Here is a 15,068-nt window from a genome sequence, read left to right on the forward strand (position 1 = left end):
GTCAAAAAGACTAAAAGAAGCTCCGCTCAAAAAGGCAGATGGGGCGCAGCCCGGCAACCCTAATGCCTAGACAATAAGTCATAAACAATATAACACCACACGTAACAAAGAACAATCCCGCACGAATCCTAACTAAAGACAGACAGACTAAATACCCCCCCACTAATGATAAACACGAAACAGGTGCAATCAAAAAACAGACATAACTAACAGACACTGAAACACAGATCGGTGGCAGCTAGTAGGCCGGCGACGACGACCGCAGAGCACCGCCCGAACGAGGAGAGGCGCCACCTTCTTTGGACGTTGTGACAGACAAATTATACCCTAACAATCACTGAGGCATTTGTGTGAACAGTAACTTGGGGAAAGTTTTCTGTAGTATTATAAACGTAAGACTTATTATTTTCCTTAATAAGCACAATGTCTTGAGTAAAAGCCAGATTGGATTTATACCAAAACATATTTACCCCCTACACACTCTGATATATAAACATGTCAACCACAATATATGCTTGCTTTATTGACTTCCAAAAAGCATTTGATTATTTTTGACATACATGACTGTTCTACAAAGTTATTGAATGTGGTGTAGTGTGTAAAACATGACATAATTAAATCAATGTATACAGGCAATACGTGAAGCATCAAAACTGGCAATTAAATAACATATAATTATTTAACCAAGAGCAGGGCCTTTGCCAGGATTGCAATCGCAGCAATCTTCAATATTTACATCAATGAATTGGCCATTATTTTAGAAAAATCCTCAGCCTCTGGTGTTAGTCTCCACAATTTAGATGTTAAATGCTGTCACCCACAGCACATGACCTACAGCAGAGCCTGGAACTGCTAAAGCAGTACTGCCAGACCTGGGCTCTGGCAGTAAACCCCAAAAAAGACATTGAATATGTCATTGAACCAATTGCACTTTATGGCAGCGAGGTGTGGGGTCCACTTGCGAAACAAGATTTCATCAAATGGGACAAACACCCCATTGAAACCCTGCATGCAGAGTTCTGTAAGATTCTCCTACATGTCCAGAGGAAAACTACAAACCCTGCATGCAGAGTTCTGTAAGATTCTCCTACATGTCCAGAGGAAAACTACAAACGATGCAACAATGCATGCAGGTCAGAATTAGGTCAATATCCACTAATAATAAAAACTAAAAAAAATAGCTATTCATTTTAGGAAACATCTAAAATATGGTGACCCCCTCTCATATCATTACCAAGCCCTGCAATGCCAAAAGCTGAGCAAAGAAAAGAGTCCCCTCATCCAGCTGGTCCTGGGGCTGAGTTCACAAACCTGTTCTACTAACACACTGAAGCCTCAGGACCCTCATCCAGCTGGTCCTGGGGCTGAGTTCACAAACCTGCTCTACTAACACACTGAAGCCTCAGGACCCTCATCCAGCTGGTCCTGGGGCTGAGTTCACAAACCTGTTCTACTAACACACTGAAGCCTCAGGACCCTCATCCAGCTGGTCCTGGGGCTGAGTTCACAAACCTGTTCTACTAACACACTGAAGCCTCAGGACCCTCATCCAGCTGGTCCTGGGGCTGAGTTCACAAACCTGTTCTACTAACACACTGAAGCCTCAGGACCCTCATCCAGCTGGTCCTGGGGCTGAGTTCACAAACCTGCTCTACTAACACACTGAAGCCTCAGGACCCTCATCCAGCTGGTCCTGGGGCTGAGTTCACAAACCTGTTCTACTAACACACTGAAGCCTCAGGACCCTCATCCAGCTGGTCCTGGGGCTGAGTTCACAAACCTGTTCTACTAACACACTGAAGCCTCAGGACCCTCATCCAGCTGGTCCTGGGGCTGAGTTCACAAACCTGTTCTACTAACACACTGAAGCCTCAGGACCCTCATCCAGCTGGTCCTGGGGCTGAGTTCACAAACCTGTTCTACTAACACACTGAAGCCTCAGGACCCTCATCCAGCTGGTCCTGGGGCTGAGTTCACAAACCTGTTCTACTAACACACTGAAGCCTCAGGACCCTCATCCAGCTGGTCCTGGGGCTGAGTTCACAAACCTGTTCTACTAACACACTGAAGCCTCAGGACCCTCATCCAGCTGGTCCTGGGGCTGAGTTCACTAACCTGTTCTACTAACACACTGAAGCCTCAGGACCCTCATCCAGCTGGTCCTGGGGCTGAGTTCACAAACCTGCTCTACTAACACACTGAAGCCTCAGGACCCTCATCCAGCTGGTCCTGGGGCTGAGTTCACTAACCTGTTCTACTAACACACTGAAGCCTCAGGACCAGAACATCCAATCAATCAGAATAAACCAAATTACAACACAGACAAAGCAACACTACATTACCTATTGGGAAACACAAGCACAAAGCAACGCTACATTACCTACTGGGAAACATAAGCACAAAGCAACACTACATTACCTACTGGGAAACACAAAACTACATTACCTATTGGGAAACACAAGCACAAAGCAGCACTACATTAGCTATTGGGAAACATAAGCACAAAGCAGCACTACATTACCTATTGGGAAACACAAAACTACATTACCTATTGGGAAACACAAGCACAAAGCAGCACTACATTACCTATTGGGAAACACAAGCACAAAGCAACATGCAGTGCTATCTGTCCCTAAATCCACAGTACACCGTGGCTAAATATTTGACCATGGTTACTGATCAAAACCTTAGAAGAACCTTGAATAAGTACAGCTTTAGTGAGCAAAGCCTTGAGAAGGGTAGACACAGGAAAAGCTGGCTATCAACAGAAGAAAGGCTGTGGATCACTGCATTATGAATGGATTAGGGTTATCTGGCCCTGGATCACTGCATTATGAAGGGATTAGGGTTATCTGGCCCTGAGAGGAAAGGCTGTGGATCACTGCATTATGAATGGATTAGGGTTATCTGGCCCTGGATCACTGCATTATGAATGGATTAGGGTTATCTGGCCCTGGATCACTGCATTATGAATGGATTAGGGTTATCTGGCCCTGGATCACTGCATTATGAATGGATTAGGGTTATCTGGCCCTGGATCACTGCATTATGAATGGATTAGGGTTATCTGGCCCTGGGAGGAAAGGCTGTGGATCACTGCATTATGAATGGATTAGGGTTATCTGGCCCTGGATCACTGCATTATGAAGGGATTAGGGTTATCTGGCCCTGAGAGGAAAGGCTGGATCACTGCATTATGAATGGATTAGGGTTATCTGGCCCTGGATCACTGCATTATGAATGGATTAGGGTTATCTGGCCCTGGATCACTGCATTATGAATGGATTAGGGTTATCTGGCCCTGGGAGGAAAGGCTGTGGATCACTGCATTATGAATGGATTAGGGTTATCTGGCCCTGGATCACTGCATTATGAATGGATTAGGGTTATCTGGCCCTGGATCACTGCATTATGAATGGATTAGGGTTATCTGGCCCTGAGAGGAAAGGCTGTGGATCACTGCATTATGAAAAAAAACAAGAGCTGCACTTCCTCATAAAATGCACAAAATATACAACAATTAGAGAACGTCACTTCCCCAAATTTGAAATGATAATTCAGTCTGCCAATCAGAGTAGAGGACAAGGAGAGCTGTAGGTCGGCAGCAAAACAAGATGAAGGACGGATAGTAACAATAAGGGGATATCTAGCATTATTAGCATCTAGTCCATTATTAAATCACCCCCTTCTAAAGCCATTATCATTGATGTAGTTCATTATTAAATCCCCCCCTTCTAAAGCCATTATCATTGATGTAGTTCATTATTAAATCCCCCCCTTCTAACAAGCCATTATCATTGATGTAGTTCATTATTAAATCCCCCCCTTTTAAAGCCATTATCATTGATGTAGTTCATTATTAAATCCCCCCCTTCTAAAGCCATTATCATTGATGTAGTTCATTATTAAATCCCCCCCTTCTAAAGCCATTATCATTGATGTAGTTCATTATTAAATCCCCCCTTCTAAAGCCATTATCATTGATGTAGTTCATTATTAAATCCCCCCTTCTAAAGCCATTATCATTGATGTAGTTCATTATTAAATCCCCCCCTTCTAAAGCCATTATCATTGATGTAGTTCATTATTAAATCCCCCCTTCTAAAGCCATTATCATTGATGTAGTTCATTATTAAATCCCCCCTTCTAAAGCCATTATCATTGATGTAGTTCATTATTAAATCCCCCCCTTCTAAAGCCATTATCATTGATGTAGTCCATTATTAAATCCCCCCCTTCTAAAGCCATTATCATTGATGTAGTTCATTATTAAATCCCCCCCTTTTAAAGCCATTATCATTGATGTAGTCCATTATTAAATCCCCCCTTCTAACAAGCCATTATCATTGATGTAGTCCATTATTAAATCCCCCCCTTCTAACAAGCCATTATCATTGATGTAGTTCATTATTAAATCCCCCCCCTTTTAAAGCCATTATCATTGATGTAGTTCATTATTAAATCCCCCCCTTCTAACAAGCCATTATCATTGATGTAGTTCATTATTAAATCCCCCCTTCTAAAGCCATTATCATTGATGTAGTTCATTATTAAATCCCCCCTTCTAAAGCCATTATCATTGATGTAGTTCATTATTAAATCCCCCCCTTCTAACAAGCCATTATCATTGATGTAGTTCATTATTAAATCCCCCCTTCTAAAGCCATTATCATTGATGTAGTTCATTATTAAATCCCCCCCTTCTAACAAGCCATTATCATTGATGTAGTTCATTATTAAATCCCCCCCTTCTAACAAGCCATTATCATTGATGTAGTTCATTATTAAATCCCCCCCTTCTAACAAGCCAAGATTTACAATACAATGTTTGTTCTAGTTTGAGACAAGCTTCTACAGCTGAAATGATGATGATGATGTGGTTGATGATGATGATGATGATGATGATGATGTGGTTGATGTTGATGATGTGGTTGATGAAGATTTTGATGATGATGTGGTTGATGATGATGATGTGGTTGATGAAGATTTTGATGATGATGATGATGTGGTTGATGATGATGATGATGTGGTTGATGATGGTGATGATGATGATGCTGTTGATGATGATGATGATGATGATGATGATGTGGTTGATGATGATGATGGTGATGATGATGGTGATGATGTGGTTGATGATGATGATGATGATGATGGTGATGATGTGGTTGATGATGATGATGTGGTTGATGATGATGAGGTTAATGATGATGATGATGTGGTTGATGATGATGAGGATGTTGATGATGTGGTTGATGAAGATTTTGATGATGATGTTGATGTTGATGCTGTTGATGATGATGATGATGGTGATGATGTGGTTGATGATGATGGTGATGATGAGGTTAATGATGATGATGATGTGGATGATGAGGATGATGTGGTTGATGATGGTGATGATGATGATGATGATGCTGTTGATGATGATGATGATGATGATGATGTGGTTGATGATGATGATGATGTGGTTGATGATGATGATGGTGATGATGTGGTTGATGATGATGGTGATGATGAGGTTAATGATGATGATGATGTGGTTGATGATGTGGATGATGTGGTTGATGATGATGATGATGATGAGGTTAATGATGTTGATGATGATGATGTGGTTGATGATGATGATGATGATGAGGTTAATGATGATGATGATGTGGTTGATGATGTTGATATTGATGATGATGTGGTCCATAAGTTCATGTTTAATACCATTAAACACACAGCTGTTATTGTCATACCTCCACACCAGTTTGAATGTTTTATCCAAGCTTGCAACTTGGTCTAAGAGCATTTCGTATTATTCTGTACATAAATCCGAGGCTATATTTAGTATGATTATGTATGTTACGTTTGATATGGTTACATAAGACCATATGATGGTTATTTAAGGCAAAAACGAAAGTAGGGTGGTTGGTAGGTCTATAATGCAGATGTCTATCAACCTAAAGATTACGAGTTTGAATCTAATCTCTTGCTAATGAGCAATTTTTGAACTACTTACTACTTTGGAACTACTTAGCATGTTAGCTAACCCTTCCCCTTTCCCCTAACTTTGACCCTTTTAGCTAACCTTTCACCTAACCCTAACCTTAAACCTTTAACCTAACTCCTAAACTTAACCCTATCCCCTAGCCATCTAGCTAGAATTTGTAACATATCATACGTTTTGGAAATTCGTAACGTATTGTACGTTTGAAAATATCATAACATATTGTACATTTTTTTAAATGTGTATAATATAACACGTTTTGACAATTCGTAACATATTGTACGTTTTGCGAATCCGGGGCATATAATACGAATTGTAATTCGTAACATATCCTACAAAATGGATGGTGGACATCCACAAATTAATACACACTATACGAAACGTAACATATCATACTAAATGGAACGTCCCGAATTTAATTAGTAAAAAAATAATACGAAGTGCAATGATACCAGGTTGAAGTTCAGTATACTATTTCTTCAAAAACAAAGTAGTGTGTCTTGCGAAATATATCGACTTGTTTGCACAATGACATCTGCCAAGGCCAATAGCAAACTTAAATCATCAGCCTGAATATATCGTCGTACTGTTGTGTGAGAAGAGCGGCGTCAATGTAACTGTGCGCAAAACGGAAGCCTCCGCCCTGCCTCTCTCCTTCGATCAGCCGAGTCTCCTACACTGCCTATGAGGAGACGACAGTGTAGTTATCTCTACATATTAACACAGACCTCCGCTTTTCAAGGAGTGTGCTCACATCTCTCATTCCCTCTCTGCGTGAGGAGTGTGAGGAGAGAGAGCTCTTCAGGGAGGAGCGGTGAGTTCAGACTCTGTAGTGACTTCGCTCAAACAAACGCAGCAGCGCGGACATCCGAGGACAGGAGACAGACAAGAGGACAGGAGACAGACAAGAGGACGGGACAGACAAGAGGACAGGGGACAGACAAGAGGACAGGAGACAGACAAGAGGACAAGAGGACAGGAGACAGACAAGAGGACAAGAGACAGACAAGAGGACAAGAGACAGACAAGAGGACAGGAGACAGACAAGAGGACAGGAGGCAGACAAGAGGACAGGAGACAGACAAGAGGACAAGGATGGAGGTAAGCAACAGTTGTTAACAAGTTTAGAATGAAGTGTTTGCACAGTAGGATTTCGTTGTAGATAAATATAATAAAAAATATTCATGGAACTACAACTCTGATGAAGTTGGTTTAACAACTTGTGGAAGCAGACTCTGTCGCCTTGGAAATGTGGAGTTGTTGGCAACAATTCTCAGCGGTGCGACGTTGTATTTAATATAAATCTATTTTTCATTGAGGATAAAAAATGTACTTTCTAATATTGGCTAGTTAAGCCACCCTGTACTTATTTCTGTGAAGAATCTCTGATTCACATTTGATCAGTGGTGGAAAAAGTCCCCAATTGTCATAGGCTCCTTAAGTAAAAGTGAAAGTCAGTCAGTCACCCAGTCAAATAGTACCTGAGTAAAAGTCGAATCATCAAAAGTAAATGTTATAGCTAAAATCATTTTAAATTCCTTGTATTTAGCAAACCAGACTGCACCATTTTCTTTGTTTTTCCTTGTATTTACTAATGGCGAGGAGGACACACCAACACTCAGACATTACAAACGAAGCAGATGTGTTTAGTGAGTCCTCCAGATCAGAGGCAGCAGGGATGACCAGGGATGTTCTCTGTTTAGTGAGTCCTCCAGATCAGAGGCAGTAGGGATGACCAGGGATGTTCTCTGTTTAGTGAGTCCTCCAGATCAGAGACAGTAGGGAGGACCAGGGATGTTCTCTGTTTAGTGAGTCCTCCAGATCAGAGGCAGTAGGGATGACCAGGGATGTTCTCTGTTTAGTGAGTCCTCCAGATCAGAGACAGTAGGGATGACCAGGGATGTTCTCTGTTTAGTGAGTCCTCCAGATCAGAGGCAGTAGGGATGACCAGGGATGTTCTCTGTTTAGTGAGTCCTCCAGATCAGAGGCAGTAGGGATGACCAGGGATGTTCTCTGTTTAGTGAGTCCTCCAGATCAGAGGCAGTAGGGATGACCAGGGATGTTCTCTGTTTAGTGAGTCCTCCAGATCAGAGGCAGTAGGGATGACCAGGGATGTTCTCTGTTTAGTGAGTCCTCCAGATCAGAGGCAGTAGGGATGACCAGGGATGTTCTCTGTTTAGTGAGTCCTCCAGATCAGAGGCAGTAGGGATGACTAGGGATGTTCACTTGATAAGTGTGTGAATTAGACCATTTTCCTGTCCTGATGGGCATTAAAAATGGAACGAGTTCATTCGGGTGTCAGGGAAAATGTACAGAGTAAAAAGTATATGATTTTCTTTAGGAATGTAGTGAAATTAAAGTAAAAGTTGTCAACAAAATATAAATAGTAAAGTACAGATACCCCCAAAAAGCCACTTAAGTAGTACTTTAAATTATTTTGTTAATTAAGTACTTTACACCATTGCAATTTTATAACCGTTTTACTAAAGCGTAGCACATCCTGTCAAGTGACTTGGTCACAGCCTACTGGGCACAGACGTCAATTCAACATCGATTTCATTGTCATTGAAATGACATGGAAACAACGCTGATTCAACCAATGTGTTCCCAGTGGGAGAGTTACATACAGAAAACATCCATACAGTCAATCATTGTTATTTTGTAAGAAAAATCCATGAAGTCAGCTGAGTTCTCTAAAAAAATCAATTTGCTGTTTCTCTCCTCTGTCTCCTTCTCTCTCCTGGACTTGCTGTCTCGACCTCTGAATGCTCTGGCTATGAAAAGCCAACTGACATTTACTGCTGAGGTGCTGACCTGTTGCACCCTCTACAACCACTGTGGTTATTATTATTTGACCCTGCCTGTCATCTATGAACATCTTGATTAACAATCTGGCCATAATGGCCAGGTACTCTTAAAATCTCCACCCGATTGATCAAATTAAATGTTTTGTAACACCAAAACTAGCTGCCCACTAACGTGAAGGAGACGGAAGCTTAACTTTGCCTGGAGTATTGAAACACATCATCCTGAGATGTTTTGAAACATGACATAGTGTTGTGTTGGAACACCAGTTAATCAGGTGTTGTGTAACACCTTGCCAGGGACTGGGAGACCTACTAGAAAAGGTTGAAAACACTATGATGGTGTTTCGTGTTCTGTTTAGTACAGAATTAGATTCCTTCTCTGTTGGTGTCGTTTTCTCTCTCTCTCTCTCTCTCTCTCTCTCTCTCTGTCTCTCTCTCTCTCTCTCTCTCTCTCTCTGTCTCTCTCTCTCTCTCTCTCTCTGTCTCTCTCTCTCTCTCTCTCTCTCTCTCTCTCTCTCTCTCTCTGTCTCTCTCTCTCTCTCTCTCTCTCTCGTCTCTCTCTGTCTCTCTCTCTCTCTCTCTCTCTCTCTCTCTCTCTCTCTCTCTCTCTGTCTCTCTCTCTCTCTCTCTCTCTCTCTCTCTCTCTCTCTATAGCTTCTAAACACTATGATGGTGTTTCACCTCCTGTCTAGTGAAGAATTAGATCACTCCTTCTGGAGTATTCAAATGGCTAACGTTGGTTTATGTGATTACGTCATCCATATGATGATTACTTCATCCATATGTTTTGTTACCCCTCTTTTTTTTGTGAGACATCCACAGGCGTTACCATCCACATCCCCCTCCTCCCTTCGTCGTGTTTTTAATTTACATCCGCGCCAAAAGTAGTCATCCTTCTTGTAAGAGATTAAGTATTGTATTGTAATTGTTGATCATTTGCCAGTTTAACCAGTTTAACCATTTTTTTGGGCAGGCATTGTTGAGCACAGTGTTCCAACCACCAGAAATGACTAGAGGTTTTACCAATGATGTACGTACATGTATATAAACCCTGGATTGTTGATGCTGTGTATTGGCCATTGAAGTCACTGGTCGGCCATATTGGTACTCCCCAGTAAGAACAGTCCTCCATGGGAATGAATGGAATTCTATTTCAATTAAATGTTTCAAGGACAAAATTACATGTGTTTAAGTATTTCTTTGTTGTAGTGGGGACAATAACATTTAGTACTCTCCCCCCCCCCCCCAAAAAAAATATATATTAAGGACATTTTTTCAAAATATATTTTTACATTTTAAATGTTAATGTTTAGCTCACATAATTTTAAAGTATGCATTGAAGTGTCTGTAATAGAATAAATGTGGCAAAAACGAATGTAGACATTAATACATGCATTTATATAGCTTTACAATATATTCTTTACAATGGAAGAGGAGTGCCAAGATGGCTGCCCTGTGGCTTCAATACAGCACCTCCTGTTAGTCATCCAGGGTTTATACACATTATTGGGTTTTACAGCAAGCATTGCAGGTTACTATGGAAGTCCAGAGAGGACGTATGAAAAAAAAAAAAAAAAATAGTTCCCTATTTATCTCGCGTTCACTACATAACAAAAGTTGTTTAGTCGCGATCACGAGATAATCAGAAGGACATCATCCATTGATTTGTTCAGATGCACGATAACCACAGGATAACCAAACATAGAGAACTGACTGATTGAACTCATCGGAAGTCTAGTTTTAATCTCCTTGCCCTTTCTATCTTGACGTGTCTCTGTTTTCAGAGTATTGTGGGTAATTCAACATTTTAAGACTTAATGATTATTTTTTTACACAATGTTGTATGCATGTAATTTTTTTTTTTTTTTGTTTTTTTAAAGTCTAATCTTTATTTTATTTATATTTTATTCATTACACAATCATGTTGTTTTGAGACTTTCTATTTTTACAGTGTAGGTTCCGGGCATTTCCAGGGAGCTTTTCCTCTCCACTGTGCTTCTGCGTCTGCGTCGCTTGCTCTTTGGAGGTTTTAGGCTGGGTTTCTGTACAGCACTTTGTGATAACTGCTGATGTAAAAAAAAAACGGGCTTTGTAAAATAAATGGGATTGATTACAGACAACATATGGATTTTAAAGTGAGTCTACGGTATATGGGCTTGTCGTGTCTTTGGCATCATTAAAATTGAAGACTTATCTTTATCAAAAATTCTCTGTAATTATTATTATTATTACGTGATTAAACTACTTAATCATGTAACTGTAATTAACTAGGAAGTCGGGGCACCAAGGAAAATATTCAGATTACAAAGTTATAATTTTCCTAATATAACTTTCAACTTTAAAAAAAAAATATCTGATCACTTAGTCTTCTGATTAAATAATTATTCTTTACCTCACGTTAGTCTCATTCCAAACGTCGTAAATTGTTGGTTATCTGCACGAACCCAGTCTTCACTATGAATCATCCATACATCAATTGTCTTAAAATCATTTATTTACTAAACTAAGTAATTCACAGAAATGCACAAACAAACAGTAGATATGGTTACAAAGAACTGATAGGGGAATGTGTCCTAGTGGGATAAACCGGCATGGCGGCTTGTTAGACAAAAAGGGAAGTGGGGGTCGACTGAGATAAGATAACACACAGTTGATAATTATAACAATTGAAATGCTAATCCTTTGCACATAAACGCTCACTAATTCGGGAATAATTGCAATCAAAATATATATTTACGCTCAGTGTGTCATCCTGATATCTGTTGGAAAGTTTGTTTCTGTTGGAGAGTTTGTCCACCCCTCTCTCTCTCTCTCTCTCTCTCTCTGTCGTGGTTAGAATGGATAGTTCAGAGTGACATTCATTCATGTCTTTATAGAATAGCTGTTTCGGCGGTTGTCGGTCTTCGCGTTCAACGATACCGAATTCCTAGCTGCAGACTAGTAATTAGTATCAAAGATTTGTTCTTGTTCTGTCGGTATCGATAGTCTTAGAGTTTCAACAAGCATTACAACCTTAGCTTATACTCAGGTTTTATGGTCTCGTCTCAAACCTTGGAAATCGAGGTAGGCTGGTCTCGTCTCAACTCTTAGCCCTCTCGGTAATTGAGGTAGGCTGGTCTCGTCTCAACTCTTAGCCCTCTCGTGGAAATCGAGGTAGGCTGGTCTCGTCTCAACTCTTAGCCCTCTCGGTAATTGAGGTAGGCTGGTCTCGTCTCAACTCTTAGCCCTCTCGGTAATTGAGGTAAGCTGGTCTCGTCTCAACTCTTAGCCCTCTCGGTAATTGAGGTAGGCTGGTCTCGTCTCAACTCTTAGCCCTCTCGGTAATTGAGGTAAGCTGGTCTCGTCTCAACTCTTAGCCCTCTCGGTAATTGAGGTAGGCTGGTCTCGTCTCAACTCTTAGCCCTCTCGGTAATAGAGGTAAGCTGGTCTCGTCTCAACTCTTAGCCCTCTCGTAATTGAGGTAAGCTCGGTCTGGAGTGGGGAAACCCAGGTGGGGGGTTTTATTCGGAACATAGAAAAGGGCCTGTCTCATGACGCCGGCTCAGAACTGCGCTCATGGGGCGGTCCTCTGACTCAGTTAAACTCCAAAGGGAATTGGAGTTTCCCCTCATTAAACAGTCTAAAGTCACATTACATAATTTCACAAATAGTTCCATCTTTACTCATTCATTCTATACAACAATTAGATGTAAGCCTCATAACGGAGACTTTTGTATCAACAGGATTATGGTAATGTGGCTGTATTGTCTCTCATGAGTTTCACAAAATTGTACCAAACGGACCAGTTCGTAGCTGGATTCTTCACCGATCTTTTATACCTTCTCCAGAACCTGAATATTGTTCGGTTGTCAAGTTCTGTGAGGTGGAAGAAATTCCTTTGTTCTCTCTATGAAAACTCACTCTCTCTCTAAACTGTGGCCATGAGGAGATAGTCTCCTCCAGGAATTTACGACCTCTCTGACCACAGCAGCCTGGGTGTAGGAGACAGAGAGAGATGGTGCAGAGGTAGGGGGATGGTGCTCGCTGTGTCCAAAGAGGGCAACATCTTGACAGGCTACAGACCACCTATGGATTCTATAGTAAATCTATACACTGAGTGAACAAAACATTAGGAACACCTTCCTAATATTTATTTTCACCACCTTTTGCCCTCAGAACAGCCTCAATTAGTCAGGGGAATGGACTCTATAAGGTGTCAAAAGCATTCCATAGGGATGCTGGGCCCATGTTGACTCCAATGCCTCCAAAAGTTGTGTCAAGTTGGCTGAATATCCTTTGCATGGTGGACTATTCTGGATACAGCAGCGTTGCAGTTCTTGACACACTCTACCAGAAAAAGTTTTAAAAGGTATTCTAAATACATATAAACAGTAATGTTGATGTATAGACCATTGAAGAAGGCACAGTGATGCTCGAAACGTTGGTGTTTTACCCAATACATTACTGGGAGTTTATATATATAGAGTGTGTGACTCTCTTCATTTATTATTATAGCTTATAGTTTATTCTTTATTAGTCTGCATCTGTACACTAAATAATTTTCCCTGGGTGTGCGACAGTTGAAGTCGTAATGACTTTTTATTGAAGTAAAGACCCATCTGCAGTTGTAGTGGGAAGTTTACATACACTTAAAATCACAAACAGAACTGGAGTCAGAACCAGAGCCTCCTCCGGTCATTCTCCCTACAGTAGGGCCTGCTCCGGTCATTCTCCCTACAGTAGGGCCTGCTCCGGTCATTCTCCCTACAGTAGGGCCTGCTCCGGTCATTCTCCCTACAGTAGGGCCTGCTCCGGTCATTCTCCCTACAGTAGGGCCTGCTCCGGTCATTCTCCCTACAGTAGGGCCTGCTCCGGTCATTCTCCCTACAGTAGGGCCTGCTCCGGTCATTCTCCCTACAGTAGGGCCTGCTCCGGTCATTCTCCCTACAGTAGGGCCTGCTCCGGTCATTCTCCCTACAGTAGGGCCTGCTCCGGTCATTCTCCCTACAGTAGGGCCTGCTCCGGTCATTCTCCCTACAGTAGGGCCTGCTCCGGTAATTCTCCCTACAGTAGGGCCTGCTCCGGTCATTCTCCCTACAGTAGGGCCTGCTCCGGTCATTCTCCCTACAGTAGGGCCTGCTCCGGTCATTCTCCCTACAGTAGGGCCTGCTCCGGTCATTCTCCCTACAGTAGGGCCTGCTCCGGTCATTCTCCCTACAGTAGGGCCTGCTCCGGTCATTCTCCCTACAGTAGGGCCTGCTCCGGTCATTCTCCCTACAGTAGGGCCTGCTCCGGTCATTCTCCCTACAGTAGGGCCTGCTCCGGTCATTCTCCCTACAGTAGGGCCTGCTCCGGTCATTCTCCCTACAGTAGGGCCTGCTCCGGTCATTCTCCCTACAGTAGGGCCTCCTCCGGTCATTCTCCCTACAGTAGAGCCTGCTCCGGTCATTCTCCCTACAGTAGGGCCTCCTCCGGTCATTCTCCCTACAGTAGGGCCTGCTCCGGTCATTCTCCCTACAGTAGGGCCTGCTCCGGTCATTCTCCCTACAGTAGGGCCTGCTCCGGTCATTCTCCCTACAGTAGGGCCTGCTCCGGTCATTCTCCCTACAGTAGGGCCTCCTCCGGTCATTCTCCCTACAGTAGGGCCTGCTCCGGTCATTCTCCCTACAGTAGGGCCTGCTCCGGTCATTCTCCCTACAGTAGGGCCTCCTCCGGTCATTCTCCCTACAGTAGAGGGGGGGGGATTGGTGAGTTGATAAGTGAGGAGACGCGAACTATGCATAATTATGTAATCACCCGTTGTGAATGGATAACAGGGCGGGTCATGTTCTAATTATCATCTCCTATAATCAGTCCAAGCAGTTTTATCAGTCTACTTGGAGTACACACTGAGAGTGATTTTACAATGGCAAGACCAAGATGAATGGAGGCATATTTTTGACAGGGAAGACATTGTGACCCAGGTCTCTTTTCCAACTGCTCCTGTATATTATACATATAAAATACACATACAGTGGAAGTCGGAAGTTTACGTCATTAAAACTCGTTTTTCAACCACTCCACAAATGTCTTGTTAACAAACTATAGTTTTGGCAAGTCGGTTAGGACATCTACTTTGTGTATGACACAAGTAATTTTTCCAACAATTGTTTACAGACTGATTATTTCACTTTTAATTCACTGTCTCACAATTCCAGTGCGTCAGAAGTTTACATACATTAAGTTGACTGTGCCTTTAAAAAGCTTGGAAAATTCCAGAAAATTATATCATGGCTTTAAAAGCTTCCGATGGGCTA

The 15,068-nt window shown here is 42.1% G+C and overlaps 1 protein-coding gene across 9 annotated transcripts in view; it reads left to right on the top strand.

Moving 5' to 3' along the window:
• Positions 1-7,024: 7,024 nt before the first annotated feature.
• Positions 7,025-15,068, top strand: part of LOC106581569 (TPA-induced transmembrane protein) — a 108,429-nt gene continuing 100,385 nt past the window's right edge. For all 9 annotated transcript variants that reach the window (XR_006761070.1, XR_006761071.1, XM_045704138.1 and 6 more), the window contains exon 1: positions 7,025-7,087. Coding sequence is in view for 7 of the 9 variants with exons in the window: in XM_045704138.1 (XP_045560094.1) it covers positions 7,082-7,087 (6 nt within the window). In the remaining 2 variants the exon portion in view is untranslated. The remainder of the gene's footprint in view (positions 7,088-15,068) is intronic.

This window comes from Salmo salar, chromosome ssa20 (assembly GCF_905237065.1).
Source record: "Salmo salar chromosome ssa20, Ssal_v3.1, whole genome shotgun sequence".
NCBI classification, from domain to species: Eukaryota; Metazoa; Chordata; class Actinopteri; order Salmoniformes; family Salmonidae; genus Salmo; species Salmo salar.